General features: G+C 38.1%; 1 protein-coding gene and 1 long non-coding RNA gene across 3 annotated transcripts in view; one reads left to right on the top strand and one right to left on the bottom strand.

Annotated features, from left to right (window-relative positions):
* Positions 1-1341, bottom strand: part of Slc1a1 (solute carrier family 1 member 1) — a 77285-nt gene extending 75944 nt beyond the window's left edge. Inside the window, exon 1 of one of the 2 annotated variants that reach the window (XM_078047599.1) lies at positions 1011-1341. In XM_078047599.1, coding sequence (XP_077903725.1) covers positions 1011-1101 — 91 coding nt within the window. In that variant the 5' untranslated portion in view covers positions 1102-1341. The remainder of the gene's footprint in view (positions 1-1010) is intronic. The other variant, XM_005324068.5, reaches the window with a different exon arrangement.
* Positions 1342-1538: 197 nt separating this feature from the next.
* The window catches only part of LOC120889805 (uncharacterized), a 97819-nt gene continuing 76243 nt past the window's right edge, over positions 1539-23114 (top strand). The window contains exon 1 of the long non-coding RNA XR_013438113.1: positions 1539-2103. This is a non-coding gene — a long non-coding RNA (uncharacterized LOC120889805). The remainder of the gene's footprint in view (positions 2104-23114) is intronic.

Here is a 23114-nt window from a genome sequence, read left to right as displayed (position 1 = left end):
CACCTGCCTTTCTATTAAAGGTAGCAGGTTTCCAAGCAGAGGGTGGAGCCTGTCAAGGAATCCACTTTCTCCAGAGGGTGCACCAGCCCTCACCTGACTGGATTTCTCCACCTGTGCAAGCTCAAAGAAGGGTATCCCTGGGCCCAAATGAGAAAAGAGACGACCTTGGCAGAAATTAAGTATCTAAAATACGAATAACCCATACCTCCGAGCTCTGACAACAACCTAGTCCAGTGATCTGTCCGGAGTGAATCACTTAAATACACCCTAGTTTAAATGCTTAAAAACAAGTAAAACTGGCTTAACATTATTTTTATTAGAAAACGTGGAGAGCAAGGTAGCACAGGAAGACTGGGCTATGCGAGTTCTGTCTTTTCCCCTGTGATCTCCCGTGGGCCACAACTGCACGCCCCTGAATTCAGGCATGCATCTGGCAATTCTACAGAGCTCCGGTGCAGAAAGCAGGCGCTCACTCCCTTGGAAGGTACCTTTCCGTGCACCGCCCAGGGTGAGGGGCGGCAACACTCCTAATCTCCCCTGGAGGCTAGGCCAGCCCCCAGGCTAAGGTGTCTCTTCTACTCCTACAAAGAACTGTAATCTGTTCCGGTAACTGGAGGGATAACAATGTTCAGGGAGGAAAAAAGCGGGGGGTGGGGCAGATAGGATGGAAAAAAAAAAATTAAGCCACGCTTGCTTTCAAAGGGGCAGAAAACAGAGCTACTTGCTTCCCTTCGCACCTTTAAATCCCCTTTGATCATTTTGGGTAAAGCAACCCAAAACGGAGTCCCCCGAGTAGCTTTATTCTTGGCATGCATAAATTGCGCGCTTGGGGGAAAACGGCGGTCTGGGGTCCAAGGCCAGAGTCCAAGGCCAAGGTCCAAGGGGAGCGGGTGGCCCCGGCAGAGTCTGTGCCCGGGCCATGCCCACCCTTGCACTCGCACACGCCGCACGCGGCCTGGGCTCTGGGCACGCGTGAGGGTGCGCGCATCGCCCACCCGCCGCGCTCTCACCTAGCACCACCGCGGCCACCGTGGAGAGCAGCAACCAGTTATTCTTCAGGAAGCGCTTGTAGTCATATCCCTTCCTCGCCGTCTTCCCCATGGCTGGTGTCCAGGTTTGGAGCCGCAGCTGCGACCGCCGCTATTGTGCGCGGGGCTCGGCCGTGGGCGCGTGGGCCGGGGCTCCCGGGATCGCCGGCAGCTCAGAGGCGCGGCGGAGGCGGGATGCGAGTGCTCCTGGGAGAGGAAGCGCACAGACTACTGCCGCTGCCGCTGTCACTGTCACCGCTGCCACCTGGGATCGCGCAGCCTGCTCGCCACCCAGCTAGAGCGGTGGTTTTGCGTGGCGGGCGCGCCCGGCTCCTCCCGCTGCCGCTGCTCTCTGCAGCGACCCGGCCAACCAGTGAAGAAGGAGGGAGGAGCGGCGGGCCCAGGGAGGCGGGTGGGTGCGTGCGTGGGGCGCCTGGGGTCCCGCAGAGCAGGCGTGGGAAGGCGCCCAGCGCACCGGCTGGAACTGGGGGTGCTTCTCCAGGAACCTGGTCTGCCCCATGGCCTTCAGCTAGAGTGGCTATCGCTCGTCCCCCCCCCCCCTCGTGTTAGGTCTTGGAATTTAGGGTTCGTTTGGCCCCTTATCCAGAGGGGGCGGAGTCACTGCCCCGCCCTCCCTCTCTTTCTCTCTCTCTCTTTCTCTCTCTCTCTTTTTTTCTTCCACACCAGCCTTCCCATTGCTGGCACTGGGAGGACGCGCTGCCCTTGAGAGTTAGGAGAGGCTTTGAGTTGGGGGACACTGGTTATGCCTTGAGTCGCTCTTGATTTCCATGCAGGATGTGATTTGGCAGACGTCTCGAAAACCTGAAGGCTCTGGGCGAGCAAAGGAAAGAGCGAGCGAGCACTGGCAGTAGAACAAGGCTTCCGGAACTTTCACACAGGGCCGCTAATCCCCCCGCAGAGATTATTACTTTGAATTTTGAGACTTAAAGAGGCGAGGCTTCAACAGTATTTGCTTGTGGACACAGACTTGGAAGTGTTCCCTGCACCTGCAGATGATGATCCCTGTCACAACTCTACTTTGTGCTCCTGGTGACTTGCTCCTCAGCGGCGCTTGGTAATTAGGGCTGAGAACCCGTCCAACTGTTCTAGGAAGGTGGGCAGGCCCATCTCTTAAGGCCAAACACGCTAGAAAGGCAAACCCAAGAGCTGGAGAAATTAGGTTAGTGATGCCAAATATACTTTGTGCTGCTAAGTGAAATTTCTAAATCTTTCATTCTTCTACCCATTTTTTTAAACTCTCACTTAAATTCTTTTCATCTCTTTTAGCACATTACCACTTCCTCAGTTTTCAACTGCCTTCTCATAAACTTTACTGAAATTAAGGTGAGCCCTGTAACTTTTTGCCAATGTGGAGTCTACTCTCTAGTTGGGGGTTGGGAAGAGATCTTTCACTACATTATCTGATGACTATAACCCAATAATTCAAGCTTCATTCCCTTGTCTTAGATTGATAAAAGCAGGATTAAAAAGAAGATAAGCTTTATCAACCATGTATACTTTAGTATGAATGAGTTTGATAAGCTCCCTTCTAGAAAGTAAACTTTGACTGCAGGAAGGATAGTGTTTTATCAGGATTCTTGGATGGCCAGGGGGATCTGAAGACTGTCAGAAAAGGAGAACTATCAAAAAAGGAGACAAAGATTCATTCCACTGTGGGGGAAAAAAAGAAAAACTGGAAAAACTCCAACATCCAACATGAGAGAAATGATAACTATATTCTGGAACTGCCATGCAGCAGATTATGAAGTCTATTTAAAGGAACTTTATGAAGTTTTTAATATCATGAGATAGGAGAGAAAAGAAAGATTTAAAATTGTGTATATAATTTTATCACATATGTAAAATAAACTTAAAACCATGTGCTTAGGAAAAGATTAAGGAAATACACCCAAATTTAAACAATGGTCATCTTTGGGTGAAAATATTATGTTTGAAGTTTTTCTCTTTCTATCTTTCTGTATTTTCAAATTGTCTGCTTTAAGAATACCCATGCCCATAATAGCTGCTGGTAGGGCTGTATTTACAAAATAAATAAGCCCTGAAGGGAGAAAAAAATAGAAGAACCTAAGAGGAACTTGGCATACTTCACAACTTTCTGAATTGTGATAAAACAATTACACTTGAGTTCTTTGGGTAATATACTTAAGTTTAAATACCATGCCACCACTTACCAGCTGGGTGACCTTGGACAAGTTGCTTAAGGTTTTTTGCCTCAGTCTTTTCATCTGTAAAATGGGGCTCTGATAACCATTACTTTGTAGGGCTATAGTAAGAATTGAATATGATAATACATCTGAAAGCCATAGAGTAGTGCCTGGCACACAGTATTATCACTGGTTTCTCATGGGGTCAACCTGGACAGGCATCTTCATATTCCCCATGCCTTGAAGCCTGCCTGTCATCTGACCCACCAGAGCCCTTACATATTCATCAATAATAATTGCTGTTTAAAAGTACAAGAAATTGAATATTACCCATTGCACTTAAAGCCTATATAGTGCATACTCATTTACATTATGCAAGTTTAAAATAATGCAGTGTAGATTAATGAAGTCCCATTAACTACATACATTTTGAACTAATAAAAATCTCCCAGAGCCAAGTAAATTTTACACTGTTTATACAGTTGCTACATAGTAACCCCAATTTAACTGATAGTATAAAAATTAATAAGCAAACACAAAGCATGCATGTGCCAGCACTGTTCTGAACACTTTACACACATTAATTCACTTGGTCAGTGCAACAACTTACTGAAGTAGGGAGTGTTGTTACCTTCTGGCACTATTAGAAGAATCAAATGAGATATTGTGTGTCATCATCTTCATCTTACAGATGAGTAAACTGAGACACAGAAAGGTTAAGCAAATAGATCTAAGTTCTGTTCCTAAGAGGATCAGGATTGAACTATGAGATATTTCTAGAATTTCTGCTTTTAGCCAGCACCTTTTTCATGAGGAACAAATACAGAATTGCAGTAGGAAAATTTCTCTTGAATTACATGTTTTATGCAAGGTCTGTTCATATTTTGGAGACACTTTGGTGTTCTAATATGCCACACTCGAGTAGACACTGAATACATTTTATGGAGTAGTAGTTGAACTCCTGAATCCTTTGTCACTGTTGCTGGTACCTAATTCTGTGGGATTTCTCTGCCTAAGACAAGCAATGTATGAAGTATTTCTTTGGGGAAAGGGAAAGTTGGAGACCCCTACTGCTGATTCCTATTCTTTTTAACTTTCTTGGCTTGTGAGAATCATGGACACACACGATCCCAGATTGCAGGAGAGTTAGAAGCACTTGTAAGCTCCATCTAGAGAGAATTTGGCCACCAATTCCTGGAAGAAAGAGTTCATTCTGCTAGGATGAGAACTTGAAGCCAAGTAGAAAAAATTGCTAGGATTTCTTTTTTCTTCCAACAAATGTTAACAACTCTTTTCTTTTTTTTTTTCCTGTAAGTCTTTTGAATTCCTTCCTGTGGCTGATTTTTATTGATTACATTTTGCTCATCATCATCATCATCTTCTTCTTCTAACATTTAAGTAATTCTGGTATTTTCCTTTATTGGCCCCCCTCTACAACCACCTTTTTTTTTTCTTTTTTACATGTTGACTCATGGACTCTCCAGTTAGTTATTAAAGAAATGAGACTTTGACTTTATCTGACAAGTTTAAACCATCATGTGACAGTTTGGCCTTATATATCAATTGAGATATAAATGAAAAAGATATTCAGAAGCAAAATTTAGAAAAAGTGAAGCATCAGCTTCTGAGCATCTCTTGAAGTAGTCTGCTGGTTATAGTCTCCTTCATAAAGCAGACATGGTTGGTTGCTTTGTCTCATAATGTGGCGGTGGAGAAGGTCACGGGGGACCAGAGTCTCCTCCATCTTCTCAGCTTCCTGCCTTGTATGATGGGGAGTGGTGAGAACAATGCTCATGGAACTAGAAAATACTATGACTTTTCTGAGGATCTTTAGGTAATTTGTAACATCTTTTACCAGAACCATGTGTATTCTTTTAACTCAACCATTTCACCTCTAGACATTTATGTCCCCCAGAGTACCCCAAAATGTGTACAAAGTCTGTTCATCCCCAGTCAGTTGGAAACAACTATCTCACAAAGTAGACTGGCTAAAGATTAAATGTGCAAAAGTACATTGGACAATGGAACACCAATCAGGGAATGAAAAGCATATTTTAGTAGAATATTGAATTAAGTGGGAATTACAATGGGAAATTGAATTACACTGGAAAATGGCAAAGACTGTTTTGAAATGACAAAAGTAAATTATAAAACAGTGGCCAGGGTGGTTTTTGCCATGAGGATGTAGTCACTTACTACTTGTAGTCTTGAAAATATAAAACAAAAATATGCCCACTATAATTATACTTAAATGTGTATAAGAGTGGTCATTTGAAAATTATTAATGTGTGTTTTTCTTTTGCTTTTCTGAACACATGCTGTTTGCCCTGCCACGCCAAGGTATTTGTGTGTGTGGGAGATTAGGATTTGTTACAGAAAGAATTTTAAAAATGTGGTAACATTCCACTTCTGCTAATATATAGGATCATACAGCAGGCAGGAAATACTACTATTGGAAGCCAGACTGTTTTCTAGTCTTTCTATTAGAATATCAAAAGCCCAGCCTAGAAGATCCAGCTCATAGCATTCTCCTGCAGTGTAGGAAAAACACCCCTCCTTTTAGAACAGGTGTGGGCCTGCACAGCAGGTGGTTAAGGCACAGGGAAATGAGAAGAAAAACTCACCACTGGGTTCTCAAGGCCTTGGTGGAAAGAAGAAAGGGAAGGAGAAGAAGGTGGTCTATCTTCTTGCTCTTTAGGTCTTGTCCGGGAAGTGTTTGGACATTAGAGAAAAAGAGGATGGCAGCTCTGCTCCCCCTTCCTACATAGGAGGCTGCCTCTACAACTAGCCCTTCTGAATCTGGAGTGCACCCACATTAATGTGAATGTGGCAGGGGAGAGTGGTCAGGCAGAGAGAAGCTCTGAGATTTCATTTCCCAAAGTTGTGGTTTGGATGTGAGGTGTCCCCCAAAAGCTCACGTGTGAGACAATGTAAGAAGATTTGGAGGAGAAATGAATGGGTTATAGCCTTTACCTAATCAGTGGATCAATCCTTGATGGGATTAACTATGTGGTAACTGGAGGCAGGTGGGATGTGGCTGGAGGAAGTGGTTTATTGGGGACATGGCTATGAAATATATATTTTGTATCTGGAGAGTGGAGACTCTCTCTCTCTGCCTTCTGATTATCATGTGAATTGCTTCCCTCTGCCATACTCTTCCACCATGATGGACTGAGCCCTCTGAAACCGTGAGCTCTTAAATAAACTTTTCCTCCTCTACAATTGTGTTGATCGGGTCATTTAGTCACAGCAGTGAAAAAGTTGACTAAAACAGAGCCTCAGGATGGTCACGACAGGGTAAGTTGAGCCTTCTCAGGGTCACCCTGGTGCTGGGGGTGTCCCATGAGAACTGAATCTTTGTAGTCACTTGCATATTTGTTACGGGTAGTAGCAGGGGTGAGGCTGAGGATTTGGTAAACATCTCTGGGCCCTAACCAAGCAGACTGACAGGACAGAATACATCTCCATAGCTGCAGATATCAACCACAAAGGCCACAGGGCAAGTTGTAAACAGAACCACCAAGGGCAACCACATGGATACCAGGATCTAGATAAGTCTGTATATTATTTTCGGTTCTTAATTTTTAAGTCTCTTTATATTCTATAACTAATCTTTCTTGTCTCATATATTTGTTAAAGATGATGGGTTATTTATCTTACAAATTTGCCACATTCTAAATTTGGCTAATTGTTTCTTCATGGTGGCAATTAATTTCTCTATCCCCTACAATTAGCTGATATTTAGATCTGAAGGTTTGGCAGTGCTAAGATTGAACAAGTGGATTCTGATGTTGTCAGCCTGATTAACCTGTGATAAATGTATCATTGACTTTTTTTTTTGAGAGAGAGAATTTTTTTTTTTTTTTTTAGTTTTTGGCGGATACAACATCTTTGTTTGTATGTGTTGCTGAGGATCGAACCCGGGCCGCAGGCATGCCAGGCAAGCGCGCTACCGCTTGAGCCACATCCCCAGCCCCACATCATTGACCTTTTAACTATGATTTTAGCATCTGTAGGTGATGGTTGTTTAAGACCATTTCATTTTACGAATTCAAGTTCTTTCATTCTTTCTGAATACATTCACTGGAATCAACTATTTGGTTACCCAGAGGTAGAGCTTATACAGAAAAAGCAGGATATGTGCCTAATTGTTTCTCCTTATTGGTTTTCTCAACAGTGAATTGGTACCCTAGCAGCTTCCAATGGGGACTGCTGAGGGTTTTGTTTTCATGAGTTTTGGATGGATTTATATGTTCCAGGCACATGCTCAAATCATCCCATGTTTGGCCAACAAAAGCCCCTTCACTTTGGCTTCTGTATCTTTTTGACAATCATTTGTCTCCAATAGTATCTTTGCTTTTTTGGCTCAGCAAGATTTCCCCAAAACTATTTTGTATATTTCTTGCCCTGGAATCAAAATCAGGCATTTATTTCTTCAAAAAGTTCAGGGTTTTTTTGTTTGTTTGTTTGTTTGGTTGGTTGGTTGGTTTTGTGTGTGTGTGTGTGTGTGTGTGTGTGTGTGTGTGTGTGTTTTGGTGTGTGTGTGGAGAATAGTATTTAAAGCTACAGTCTTGGTGATAGGGAAGTTGTTGTCATTGCTTCTAGGCCTTTTCAGATGACAGAGTTAAAAAATGGGCCTTTAATCATAAGAGAGAGAAAAGCAAGTTCATGTTGTTATTTCCAATTCATCTTTTATTGTGGCATAATACACATAATCATTTTTAAAAAAATATTTATTTTTTAGTTGTAGTTGGACACAATACCTTTATTTAATTTATTTATTATTATGTGATGCTGAGGATCCAACCCAGTGCCTCGCACATGCTAGGCGAACTCTCTACCGCTGAGCCACAACCCCAGCCCACATAATCATTTTTAAGTGTACCACTTAATGAAATTATGTATTTTCATACTGCTCTGCAACCATCAACACCCTCTGTCTCCAGAACTTTATCTTCTCAGACTGAAACTCTATGCCCATTAAACACCAGGACACTGTTATTCCCCACTGTCAAGCCCCCAACTCCAGTTTCCAGCAACCATAATTCTACTTTCTGTATCTATGAGTATTTTTCATTTTATGATTGGCTTGTTTCACTTAACTTGATGTTGTTAAGGTTCATCCATATTAAAGCAGGTACGAGAATTTCCATTTTAAAGCTGAATAATGCTTGTGTGTGTGAGCACACATTTTTTTTTTAAAGAGAGAGAGAGAGAGAGAGAGAGAGAGAGAGAGAGAGAGAGAGAAATTTTCAATATTTATTTTTCAGTTTTCGGCGGACACAACATCTTTTTGTTTTTGTATGTGGTACTGAGGATCGAACCCGGGCTGCACACATGCCAGTGAGCGTGCAACCGCTTGAGCCACATCCCCAGCCCATGGGCACACATTTTGTTTAACCATTCATTCACTGATAGCCACTTAGATTGTTTCCACTGTTTGGCTGTGATGAATTATGATGCTGTGAATGGAAGTGTACAAATATCTAGTTGAGTTGCTGCTTCAAATTCTCTGGAGTATATACGTAGAAGTGTAATTATCGGAGCACATGGTCATTCTTTGTTTCATTTTTTGAGGAACTGCCACACTGGTTTTTTACAGAAGTTGGGCAACTGTGCTTGGACCACTATTCTTTTTTTTTCTTTCTTTTTTTTTTTTTTAAAGAGAGTGAGAGAGGAGAGAGAGAGAGAGACAGAGAGAATTTTTTTTTTAATATTTATTTTTTAGTTCTTGGCGGACACAACATCTTAGTTGGTATGTGGTGCTGAGGATTGAACCCGGGCCGCACGCATGCCAGGCGAGCGCGCTACCGCTTGAGCCACATCCTCAGCCCATGGACCATTATTCTTACCAGTGATATTCATAGGTTCCATTTTCTCCACATTCTTGCCAAATTTGTTATTTCTTTTTAAAATTATATAATAAAAAATAACAGCCGTTCTAATGTGAATGAAACAAATAAAATGTAAGGTTTTAGGATTTTGATTGAATTTAAAATTATTATTCTTCTATTTCTTTTCTCTTCACTTTAAAAATCTTTGTTCTTAAAGGCATTAATCCAAGTACACTTTTCCTATAATATACACATAATAGTTTTTAAAAAATAGGACCATATTACCTTAAAAAATAAGACTCAGCTTAAGATATCTCTGTGCTTTAATGGCTCCAGGGTTTATACCATTGGGACATATGATCAAATGACTGTTTAAAAAATGATTTGACAATTATTTTCTCTATTGTGGTTATTCCATCAATTTGACATAGAGTTAGGATTTTTTCCCATTTGTTTTCAATTTTCAGAAGTTGGCTTAAGAAACTTAATATTTTTTATTAGATAAAATATTTACATAGTTCAGTCAAAACTTAAAAACAGCATAATCAGAGAATTCTCCCTGAAATCATCATCCCTTCTCTTCTTTTTCTCTTTTCCCTCCCACCATAGGTAACAAGTCAAGGATCAATTAGTGTTTGGTTTATCCTTCTATTTGCTTTGTTTTAAAAATAGATAGACGATTTTTAAAAATCTATATTCCACCCTCCCTTTACTGCACAAAGGTGACATTTACAAACCCTGTTCTGTGCCTCGCTTTTATCACTGAACAACACATCCTGGTGCTCACACACTACCACAATGCAGAAATCTTCCTCATTCCTTTTTCTCCTTAACACTCCTCTAGACATGATTATAAAGAATTCTTCCTGTTTTCTTTGCACTGTAGCAGAATCCCATGCTGTATGGATATACCCATGGTTTATTTAACAAGCTCCCTAGCAATGGCTGTTTGGTTTTCTAGTACTTTGCTGTAAATAATACCACAGCTAATAGCATTGACCTTACTTAGTAGTGCTCTGCTAAATGTTTACTGACAAACTCTCTGGAGAAAAAAAAAAGACAAAAACAAAACAACAACAGAAAAACAACCCTGATATGTAATCTCTGCCAAATACCATAGCAAATTATTTCCATTATGGTCAATTTCAGATTACCAATGTGACATCAGTGAAGGTGGAGTCAGAAAGAGACTTATAGTAATATACTATTATGTAGTATTTCTGTCATACAGATAATATACAAACAAACTCAAGGAAATGAAAATATTTACTGCATCCAAAATAATCATGGAGCAGTGAGTTTAAGTTGTTATTACCTTCGTTTTAACTATAATTTATTTTGTTTTGTGTTTTGATTTTATTTCTTAAAATGGAAATGTTTAAAAACCAATTTACAGATATTTCTGAAAACTTAACAAATGAGTCTGATGAACTGGTTCGTTCACCACACCATTGTTCTATACTATTCTTCAATACCTGGATAGAAAGTCCTTTTGTTCCCTAAATTAGCTAGCATGAGCATCATCTGAATATCATGGAATGCATAAGGATCTATTTTTGCCTTAAGAAGTTCAGAGATAGCCTGGAGTCTGTGTGGAATCTCCCTGTCAGCATTCCCGGTTCCTTCTTCTTCTCTAGCTCAGCCATCTAAGGAAGCAGCCTCTTGGCCCAAAGCGGCCGATGGTACACAGACATCATGTCCATATGCCAGAAAATAGGAAAGAAGAAGAGGGAAAAGGCAAACCATTTGCACTGCTTAAGTGATTCTGCTACCTTCTGGAATATTTCCTGGAGGCCCCATATAGTACTTCTGCTTATAATTAACCAGACAGCATACAGCTCCCTGGTTATACCTAGCTGTAAAGGTGGCTGGAAAATGGAGCCAATATGCAGATTCCTTCCCCCAAATAAAATCAGGGTGTTTGTTTATTCTATCTTACTGAATAAGAAATAGAAAATGAATATTGAGTAGTGAACTAGTCGACTCTTTCCCCTAACTAAATCTTTCAAGTCCATCCCTCCAAAATTTTCTCTAACTACGTCTCTTCTCTAAATTACAGCATTTGTGCTCCAGTAATTGTTTTGCACACAATATCACATCATTTCTTCTACTCTTCTTTTGGTGTTTCATGTGTATGTCAGGCTTCCCCTTCCTAATTCACTTATCTGCAATTATAAAATATGGGACAGGTTTGTATTTTATGCTTCCCTTATAGCTTACAATTTTTTTTAAATGTAAAATGAGAATAGTAGTACCTACATAGTATTTTTGGGAGAAGTAAAGAAACAATCATGTGAAAGACTAAAAAATGAAATGTTTTCTGTGTACACATCCTTTTCCCCTCCCTTCTTCTCTCAATCCCTTCCTCCCTTCCTTTCTTTTATCACTTCTTACTTCCTCTGATTAAATGTAAACAGAAACCTGAGGAAATGGGCTGTGAATGTTTTATCTTAGCTTAAGTTGGGGTCAGATTTCCACATCACCAGAATGACTCTAGGTACACATTTATTATTCTACCTACTACTGACATCTTTTGCTTATCTTTGAGATTTATAAAAAGTAAATCATGCAGACTCTTTTGCGTCTGACTTTTTTTTCATTCACTGTTCATGAAATTTATCCATGCTGTTTTGGACAGCAGTAGTTTTCATTATGTGAATATGCCAAAATTTGTTTATCTGTATACTGGTGACAGACATATGAGTTGTTTCCAGTTGTTGACTATGATAAATAGTCCTGCCATATTCTTATACCTGCCTTTTGGTACACATACATATGTGTTGGATATATGTGGAATTATAAGTTATATACTGTGACGTGCTGGGTCACAGGGCATATGTTCAACTTTACTAGAAACTTCCAGATAGTTTTCCAAAGTGATTGTACCAAGCTGCCCTCCCACCTGTAGTGACAGTTCAGTTGCACCCCATTCCTCTCAGTATTTGATATTTGCAGGCTGTTCTATGATACTTCACCTAGCCCCTGCTTTGGGACTGAGGTACTCATTCACATAACTTCTGGTAGTGTTGGTGGCCAGCAGCTTGCCACTGACATCCTCTGTGTAAATCAGCCTCAGGCAGAGAATGATTCCATACCCAAGGTCATGCCTCTACTTCTGGCCTCTACTCACAGTGACTCATTTGTGGTGGTGGTGGTGATGGTACCGATTGGACAGTGGTGGGAATGGTGGCAGTGACAGTGGTGACAGTGGTGGGAATGATGAATGTCGTCATGGTGGGTGGAAATAATTACTGTCACAACTCAAATGCTCCCTGCAAGAGTGACTGAGGCTTCTATTGCAGGATTGTTCCCCGTGTCCAATCCTGCTTTCCTCACATCTATAAATGTTTTCCCAACAATAGTCTTCCCCAAACTTCCTATGAACACATTTTACAGTGTGGAAAGCAAATTTTCTAGAGAACCTGGTCTAAGATTGTATTATTTGATTTTTTAAAAATTAATTTTGGCCATTTTGGAGAGTATGTGATGGTGTTTCATTGTGGTTTAATGTCCATTTCTCAAAAAACTCATGAAATTGAGCATCTTTTAACATACTTAACAGGCATTTAGGTGTCTCTTCTTTGGTTAAGAGTCTGTTAAGTGTCTTCTCACATTTCCATTAGTCCATCTTAATCTTTTCTCAATATGATATGAACCCTTTGCTGGATATATGTCTTTCAAATCTATTCTCACTTTTGCTTGTCATTTCACTCTCCTAATGATTTCTTCAGATTTTATGAATTTAAACATTTTAACACTGTTTCATTTATTTAAATTTCCTTTAAGTTTTGGAGAATTTCAGGTTCTTCATAAGAAATACTTGTTTCCCCAAAGCCATGAAGTTATGATATGTTTTATTCTAGAAACTTTATTATTTCACTTTCTGGGTTTGTTCTAAATTTATCTTATACTTTTTCTTCATATGGATATCATATTATTCTTAATCTATAGATATGCTTCCTGTCTAAAAGTCTTTTTTGTCTAATATTTATTTATTTATTTTTGGTACTGAGGATTGAACCCAGTGGTGCTTAACCACTGAGCCACATCCCCAGCCCTTTTTATTTTTTTATTTTGAGACAGGGTCTTGCTAAGTTGCTTACGGCCTTGCTCAGTTGCAGAATATAGTTTTGAACTTGCAATTCTCCTGCTTCTGTCCCCTGATCTATTTGGATTATAAGGATGTGCCACCACACTGGTCTTAATATTCATTTATTTATACCACTTTTATTTTTATTAGTGTTTACATGATATATACCTTTTAAAATTTCTGTGTTGTTACTTAAAGTGTGTGTCTTGAAAACAAGAAATAGTTGTTTTTTATTTTATTTTTCAGAATGAAAATCTTAGTTTTTCCATTTGGGTATTTAATTTATAATTCATTTATGTTTAATGCAATTGCTCATATATTTGAATTTATATCAACTTATCTGTCTCACCTGTTTTACGCTCTCCATCCCATTACTCGCCTCCTTTATTATCCTCATCAATTTGTTGGTTATACATTTCTTTATTCCCCTAGTGGTTGTACTGGGGATTATTGCATTCATTTCTTAATTATTAGTGTCTAATATAAATTAATACTTCCCAAATAGCATTAGGAACTCAGAACATATTAACTCAATTTCCTTTTAGTGTTTATGTCTTCATGCATTTTAATTTTACATAAATCTGAAACCCACAATATAGAATTAGTACTAGTACTGGTGGTACTGGTACTTTCAAATGTACAACACAAATATAGCATTTACTTACATATTTACCTTTTCTGATGCAAGTAATTCTTTTTTTCATTCTTCATTTCTACATGGAACCATGGTTCTTTTTCCTGAAAAGTTCCTTTTAATATTTCCTACAGGACAAACTCATGGTAATGAATGTACTTTGTCTGGAAATATCTTTATTTCACGTTTGAAGAAGGCATTTCCTCTCCTCTCATCCCCTGCTCTGGCCAGAGAAGACATTTCATCTGGCCTTCCCAGTACAGACAATTCATGCCCTAGGTCTTGTTCTTCCTCCACCTAGTGACTGGACTGCTGATGCCTGACTCTCTTGAATGCCCACCTACCTGCCAGCTTTGGCCTGTGTGAGCTTCAGAAGTGTGCTTCTTGCTTTCCCAGTAAACCACTTCTTGCCTGTACAACTCAGTGAGGTTTTTCCTCATCTACAACCACAACTTCTCTAATTAGGTCTGAATATTAGCCTTGAAGAGAAATCCTTCTAAGTTTATCCATTACTAGGCACTCTTCTCAGAGCTGGTGTATTCTTTAGCAATGTCTTCATAGTTTTGTCATTACTACTCTATTGGAATTAGTAATTCTTTATGTCAAACTTTCCTCTTTAAATTACTGTGTGATTTCTCTCTATTGATTAGGTCCTGACTGATAGACCAACCCGCATTCCCAGGATGATAAAACCCGTAGGTCATAATACAACTACATCAAAAATAAAATGCAAATTTAATCCAAACTTAATTGTGTTAGAGTTTACATTTAGAACTTGAAGGTTAATGTTTTATAATTCTATTTCCTATGATGAGTCTGTCTCATTTTGGAAGTAGAGTAATACTGGCTTCATCAAATGATTTGGCATTTCTTCCTTCTCTATTTTCCAAAAAAAACGAAACTGTGTGTAGGACTGATATTATTCCCTTAAATTCTGGGTGTTATTCACCAGAGAAGCCATTTGGGTCTGGTTTCTTTGTCAGAAGTTGTTGACTATGGATTTAGTTTCTTCCATTGATATTAAGCTGCTTGAATTTTCTGTTTCTTCTTGGATCTGCTTTGATTAGTCATATCTTCCAATGAATTTGTCTATTTTATCTAAATTGGCAAACTTGCGGCATAAAGTTGTTCATAAAATACCCTATATCCTTATTATCCTTTAGCTATTCAGTGAGGCTTTCTTATTTACTCTTGATATTGGTAACTTGTGTTTTCTTTTTATTTTTTTCTCTTTTATCACTCAGGCTGGGAGTTTATGGGATTTTGTTGTTTTTTTTTCCTCCAAAAGAATCAACTTTTGGATTCACTGATATTTTCTGTAACATTTCTCATTTTGGTGGGCCACATTTTGAAAGTTCCCTCTTCTCTGTGGTTATGTACTCTCAAATGCTGGAAATTTTCTAACAAGTTCAAATAGATCTAAAGTCTTCAAACAGATTTTTATTACTGTATTTTCTAGCTTTTCAGTTTATTCTCAGCAGGAGCACTAATTGGCCACATGTTAATTTATTAGAGTCAGAAGCAGAAATCTAACAGAATAGTCTTGGATGGCTGGTATTGCAGGATTCCTAGGTTAAGTATTATTTAAAATTGATATTTATTTATTTATTTATTAACATTTTTTTAATATTCATTTTTAGGTGTAGATGGACACAACACAATGCCCTTATTTTTATGTGGTGCTGAGGATCGAACCCGGGTCTCGCCCATGCTAGGCAAGTGCTCTACCGCTGAGCCACAGTCCCAGCCCTAAAATTGATATTTATAACCTTGGGCAAGTCATCTAATTTGACCAAGCTTTAGCTTCCTTGTCTGTAAGTGGGGATAATAATATCTTACAAAACAACATTTCTGTAAGAATTAAGTAATTCAAAGTGAGACTGTTTTATGAGCTATGACAAATTTTATAAATATAGTATGGCTTATTTGATTTCTAAAAATGGTGAATGCCTTTAAAGGAGAGACTGTGTCTTTTTTATCTTTCCACAGTACATCAAAGTTTCCGGAACATATTGTGGTATTTAATAAATGTTTGTTAAGCTCAACCAAAGCTTTATGCATTAATGGTTATAATTCTCACATACTGACTCCAGAGTAAATGCATACTAGGTGCACAGATTATTGATAACATCTGAATTAATCAAGAACTTGCTGAATTGTTATTTATTATCATTACTTAAACTAAAATGTATGCAACATTATGTACAAATTTATTGCATTCTTACAAGATTATACTCTCTTTGGTCACAAACAGAAAAATGTGCTGAAAATCTCTACAAATGGTGGGAAATCCTCAAGTTCTGTCACATGGGAGGAAACAAGGAGGAAATGCCCTGCTTTTGGCAATGTTGTAGGTTAGGTGTGCAAATGTAAACAGAGTTTCCTAAGAGATGTGTCATTGACACTTGCCATCTTTAACTCTGCAACTTCATCACTTTGAGTTTATGCAAACCTGTCTGTTCAGAGGAATTAACTATATTAACTACAGAGGATAGAGCTGGGTCTTATCTTTAGACCATTTTTGCATTTTTCACACCATATTCATGCAAATTGCTTGCATCAGTTTTAAACTTAAGTGTGAAGTTCATTTGGGTTAGTTCAGTGTTTGTTCACTTCAATATTTTACATAAACATATATGTACCACTTATATTATTTACCTAAGATTTTCTTTAAACACTCTTTATTTTTCTCCAAGGAATGTATTTTAAAAGAATCTAATATCATTGCTGTAAGTTAGAAATCAGTGCCATTATTCAAAGTCATCGTGAAAATAATAAAAAAAAAACATTAAGTGTTACAAAGAGACTATTGCCTATTGAAGGCTCTGAGCTGCAGGCCTGCTCTCTTCATTAAAATATGTAATAGAAAGGTTCTAAAGCCCACATAAGCTGAGTTGTTGCCTTTAATATAATAAAAGAAATCCCAAAAGAAAATTGAAAATGAGGTGATTTCTTCATCAAGTGATCTCATCTAATGATTTACCAGCATACCATCTAAAGGCATCTCATGTACTGCATCTGCGGATACACTGACAGGGCTGGATCATCTCCAAGATCTTTTTCATCTTACAACATCTATGTGCTCTAAATATTTTTTTCTCTGAGGTATTTTGTGTTTCTTTCAGTTTTCATTCATCCAAGTTTCATCAACTAGCACCTCATTTACAAATGACTCTTTTTTGCCAATGACTAACTCCCCTTTAAATGATGAATATCACTGTTAAAAAAACATGGAAATTTTATGTAGGAAATAGCAACGGGGGAAGCTGAAAAGCAGGAAGTACTTGGGCAACAGTGACTCAGACAAAAATCATTTGCCTTCTTGACCTTGATTTTAGTCTTTTTTTTTCTAAACATTTTCTTTTTACTTTCTTATAGTTCTCATTTGAGATTTATTCATGTCAAAACAAGGATATTCACTTTAAATCAGGGCAGCTCCAGAGTTTTAAGAAAAAGAACTCATAATGATTTGTCTCTTTACAGAACAATCATCAGAATGAGGCAACTATGTAAGAATATCATTGAGACAACAGATAAAATATGAATACAATCTGTAGATTACATGAGGGTGTTGTAGAAATATTAATTTCTTATTTTTGATAGTTTATCTATGACTATATAAGAGAATGTCCTTGTTTTAAAGACATATATACTGACATTTTTAGAGTTAAAAGAGTATTTGGTCAGCCCCGTTTGGACTCTTGTATAGAACTATATAAAGATTCCAAAGTAGCAGTTAGGGGAATGAGAGGACAGAGAAGTGGGGAAGAGATCTTCTTTATCTGATTCACATGGACTTATGGAGGATGATTGACATAAGGGAAACGGTGGTGTTATTAACTGGAGAGGTTAAATGAATACCAGACACAGAAAAAAGCCCAAATGAGCATTATTTTGGTTTGGATATGTGATGCTCCTCAAAAACTCATGTGAGAGACAATGCAAGAATGTTCAGAGGTAAAATGATTTGATTATAAGAGTTGGAACCTAATCAGTGGATTGATCCACTGATATGGTTTAATCGGGTGGTAACTGTAGGTAGGTAAGATGTGTCTTGAGCGGGTAGGTCACGGGGGCCTGCTTTTGGGATTTATATTTTTTCCCTGGTGAGTGGAGGTTTCTGTCTGTTTTCTGATGCCATGTCCTGAGCTGCTTTCCTCCACCCTGCCTTTCTGCTGTGAGGTTCTGCCTCACTGTCAGCCTAGAGACCTCTGAAACCATGAGCCACAATAAACCTTTCCTCCTCTGTTTTTCTTGTCAGGTCTTCTGCTCACAGTGAAAAAAAAGAAAAGAAAAAACAATCCGACTAAAATAAGCATTACATTACCTCTTCTAATTCCTGGGCCAAGATATCTGCTGGGGCACCTGGTCATCCCCAAAGGAGTGGCCACTTAAGTCCCTGCCTTCAGAGTTTTACAGTTTAACCAGGATAAACTCTAAAGTCGTTGAATTACAGTTATCACAATTTTACTGTGAATTGGCAGAACCATGGACAGCACCCAAGTTTGCATGATAAATTCTTCTGAAGCACAAAGAAATCTTTGCAATAATATTTTAAACACATTAGTTTTACAGATAAGAAAACTAAAACCTCAAAAAGATTACATGATTTTCCCCAGGTTATAGAGAGCTGAAAATCTAATCTGAGTCTCTAAATCCCAGTCCAAGTCCCGTTGCCTATGCCTCATTGTTTCCCAACACATTAGGATAGTGTGGGAGAGAAGATGAAAGGGTAAGTCTAGGGAACTGTAGGAGACACCTGTATTTTTCCCTTTCAAGCATGCATCTTCTCTGATTTTGGCAAGTGAATCTCCACTTTTTTTTTTGAGGAGATACTTTTCTCTATTGCAGGGAATACCATTCCCTGCTCTGATCAGTGGGTGTGGTATGTTCTAGGCTGGGCTAATTAGGTTTTCTCTCCCATGAATTCAAAGTAAGTGGGGTTATTCAAGAAAAGACATGTAGTTGAAGGCAGTACATTCCCTTACTGGAAATCTGAACAAGTAGATCTCACAGATTTGGAGAAATTTTGATTTGTTATATCCTAGGATTTGCATGTGTGAATCTGTCTGTCTGTCTTTATACCTACCCACATATATCTATATATACACGAAATACATTTGTTAATTATATATTTCCCTTATTTTATTTTTCTTAATTTTTATTATAATTTTTCCTTGTTCTTATACCATTAACCTCTCCCCCCCAAAGTATCAAGAATTAAGAAGTCTTTAGCATTTTTCAATTTTTCTAAACAATTTATACATTTCCCTAGAGTTCTTGGCAGATTGTACAAAGTAGAATTTAGCTCTAAGATAATAATCAATTTTTTCTTCTAAAATAGAAGTACAAAAAATCTGTTTGTGACAAGCCTTAAACCAGCCTTTGTGGTATATTCTAAAGTTATTATTCTTTCACATTGGTGAGCCTATAAATTGCCAAGTTTGTATTGATTTATGTTTAATTGACAGCTGCTGTGAGGTTGCCTTCCATCTTGTGGTTTTCAGTCATCCTGAGTTCATTTAGAATGTATCACCACACTCTGTGTAGACAACTAAATAGCATTAGATTATTAATAGACTATATGTGGCTATAATCTCAGAGAACAGGATGAGGGTGAAAGGACAAAGAAGAAAGGTATCTTGTGTAGTAAAAGAAGCCTGTACTTGAAGGTCTAAAAGACTTGGGATACAAGAATTCTAGTTCTAGCATGTCACTAACAAGTTATTCTGTCTAGATCATATAATTTCTCTGGGCAGATGGAGTTGCCTCTAACATTCCTCTCAAGCCTAATGTAGAGCTTCCCCAGTCACTTTTTCCCCCATAGTATACCAAATGTATATTTCAATTTACTGTATGCAATCTAACAAAAATTTGGTAATAATTTACCAGACATACACAAATGACTTAACTAATAAAAGAAAGTTCAGTTTCAAGAGAATAAGTTCATATCTTAAGGAAAAGTGAAAGTACATTAAAAACGTAAAGCAAGTCCAGTTTCTATGCAGTAAATGAACTAGTCTACTAAATCAGTCTTCAGTCACTTTTGCAGTTAATTTTTTGAAAAACTGTCTTTAATATCTTTATGAGATAATCAATAATGGGACACCCAAAGATAATGTATTGGTTTTTCCTTTCCAGATCTTGAAAATATATATTTATAGGGGAATTGATTGAATCTCTCTGGAAGGAGAAAAGCAGATATTTAGCAAGCTCTAGAAGAACATCATTCATCCTTGACACCTTCTGTGATCTTGTTTCAGGTAGTTTTGGGCACATACATCTTTGGGCCCTTTAATCAGATAATAACTTTGAATAGTAGAAACTGCAGGATGATGCGAGACTAAATTTCAAAGACCTGGGTTCTTGGCCTCCCTGTAGCTCCTTCTAGATAAATGACCTTGGTATATTTGTTAGAATCTTGCTAGATTCAGAACCCCCCACCCCCATGCTACTTAAAGACAAAGGTCTGTAGACTCCATGGGAGGGTTGATAAGCTGCCAGAGAGCAAGAACACATCTGAGCACAAGGAACAATAGGGACTGAAGCTCAGCCAGGACTCGTCTTCTACCTGGTCTCTGCTGCTCCAGACATGCCAGCTTTGTTTTTACTTACTGCAGACTACTTCACTATTAACAACTTAATAGTGACAAGGTAAAAGTCTGCCCTTGGGGAGATCACGTCCTAGTGGAGGGGACACTCAGTCGCATGATAAACAAATGTAAAGACAATATGCCAGGTAGTGGTAACTACTATGGAAAAAAAATAACCAGAGGGCTAAAATCAGAGGACTAGCGAAAGCCAAGTGTTGGTGGCGATGGTGCGGGCTGAGGGCCATATGCCTTATTTTATAGAAGCTGATCAGGGAAGGGCTTTTAACATTTGATGATATTTGAACAAGAAGTTTGGAAACAAGTAATGCATGCATTTGGTGAGAAAGCAAATAAAAGACCTTGAAATGGGAACATGCTTGACATGTTTAAGGACAATCATGGGAACTAGTGTGCTAGAGTGAGTTTAGGAGAAAGGGAAAGTTCTAAGAGGCAAGAACAGAAACAGCAATGGTCAGACCATATAGGCCCAAGATAATTGTTAGGATTTGGACTTTTACTTTGGAGTGGCAAGTGGTTGGTAAGTACTGAGCTGAGAAGTAACATGATCTGACTAGTGTTTTATTTTAGTAGAATATTCTGTAGTGAATAGAAGGTCAAGAGTGGAGGCAGAAATATAATTTAAAGTGGATTTTGAATAATTATTGTAAGAGATTATGGAATTGGTTCAAATGGTAAAATTAGTGAAAAATGGCCATATACTGAATATATTTTCAAGGTTGTCAACATTATATTCTGAAGTATTGCATACTAACATATAAAAGGAAAACAGAATCAAACCTGAGATAGGTTGAAGATATAAGCAATCTGAAGACTGACCTCTAGAGCTCTTCAGACTTTAGAGGATGGGGATTTGGGAACAAATCTACTAACAGGACTGAGAAGGAGTAGCCAACAAGGTAGGAGAAGATTCAAGAAGAGGAGAGAGTGATTTTGTAGAAGTCACCTGGAGAAAATGGAGGAGGAAGTGATGAACCATGCTAAATGCTGCTGAATGTTACATACTTAAGAAGGCTTGTTAAATCTTTGATACAGTTGATTCCTATTTGAAGAAAGGTCTGAGGGAATTTTGTTCCTATCCACAGAGAATCAAGAACTGTTAAGAACTCCTGACCAAGAGCAATTAGACAAAAGAAATGAAATGGATACACATAGGAAAAGAAGAACTCAAATTAGCACTGTTTGCCTATGGATGATCTGATTCTATTCCTAGAAGACCCAAAAAGTTTCACCAGAAAACTTCTAGAACTAGTAAATGAATTCAGCAAAGTAGCAGGATACAAAATCAACACCCAAAATCAAAGGCATCTCTGTATATCAGTGACAAATCCTCTGAGAAGGAAATGAGGAAAATTACCCCATTTACAATAGCCTCAAAAAACAAAAAAGACCTTGGGAATCAACCTAACAAAAGAGGTGAAAGACCTCTACAACAAAAACTACAGAATGCTAAATAAAGAAATTAAAAGAGACCTTAGAAGATGGAAAGATCTTCCTTGTTCCTGGATAGGCAGAACTAATATTGTCAAAATGACCATACTACCAAAAGCATTATACAGATTTAATGCAATTCCAATCAAAATCCCAATGACATTCCTCACAGAAGTAGAAAAAGCAGTCAGGAAACTCTCATTTAAACTATATCAGACCTTAAGCTATACTATGGAGCAATAGTAACAAAAACAGCATGGTGTTGGCACCAAAATAGACTGGTACACCAATGGTACAGAATAGAGAACATAGAGACTAACTCACATAATTACAGTTATCTTATATTAGACAAAGGCACCAAAAGCATGTATTAGAGGAAAGATAGCCTATTCAATAAATGGTGCTAGGAAAACTGGAAATTCTTTTGCAACAAAATGAAATTAAACCCCCTATCTCTCACCATGCACAAAACTGAACTCAAAGTATATCAAGAACCTAGGCATTAAACCAGAGACCCTGTGTCTAATAGAAGAAAAAGTAGGCCTAAGTCTCCATTATATTAGATGAGGCCCCTACTTCCTTAACAAGACTCCTGTAGGAAAGAATTAAAATCCAGAATTAATAAATGGAATGGATTCAAACTTAAAAGCTTCTTCTCAGCAAAAGAAACAGTGAAGTGAATAGAGAACCTACAGCTTGGGAGCAAAGTTTTACCACTTACACATCAGATACAGTACTAATCTCTAGGGCATATAAAGAACTCAAAAAGCTAAACTAAAAAAAAAAAAAAAAAACCCTCAAATAATCCAATCAATAAATGAGCCACAGACCTGAACAGACACTTCTCAGAAGGTGATATACAATCAATCAACAAATATATGAGAAAATGTTCACATCTCTAGCAATTAGAGAAATGCAAATCAGAACTACTCTTAAGATTTCATCTCACTCCAGTCAGAATGGCAGCTATTAAGAACATGAATTGGGTGTCAACTATTTTATATACAAACAGAGATATGAAAAATTGTGGTATATATGAATAATAAGAATTGTAATGCAAAAAAAGCAAAGTACATGTATAAAGACATGAATTGGTGTGAACATACTTTATATACAAAGATATAAAAAACTGTGCTCTATATATGTAATCAGAATTGTAATGCATTCTGCTGTCAGGTATTTTTAAAAAATCAATTAAAAAAACTACAAATAACAATAAGTGTTGGTGAGGATATGGGGGAAAAGGCATACTCATACATTGCTGGTGTGAATGAAATGAAAATTGGTGCAGCCAATATGGAAAGCAGTATGGAAATTTCTT

Source organism: Ictidomys tridecemlineatus, chromosome 4, assembly GCF_052094955.1.
Source record: "Ictidomys tridecemlineatus isolate mIctTri1 chromosome 4, mIctTri1.hap1, whole genome shotgun sequence".
NCBI lineage: Eukaryota > Metazoa > Chordata > Mammalia > Rodentia > Sciuridae > Ictidomys > Ictidomys tridecemlineatus.
Note: the sequence above shows the minus strand (reverse complement) of the source record. Positions and strands in the feature narration are given on the sequence as shown.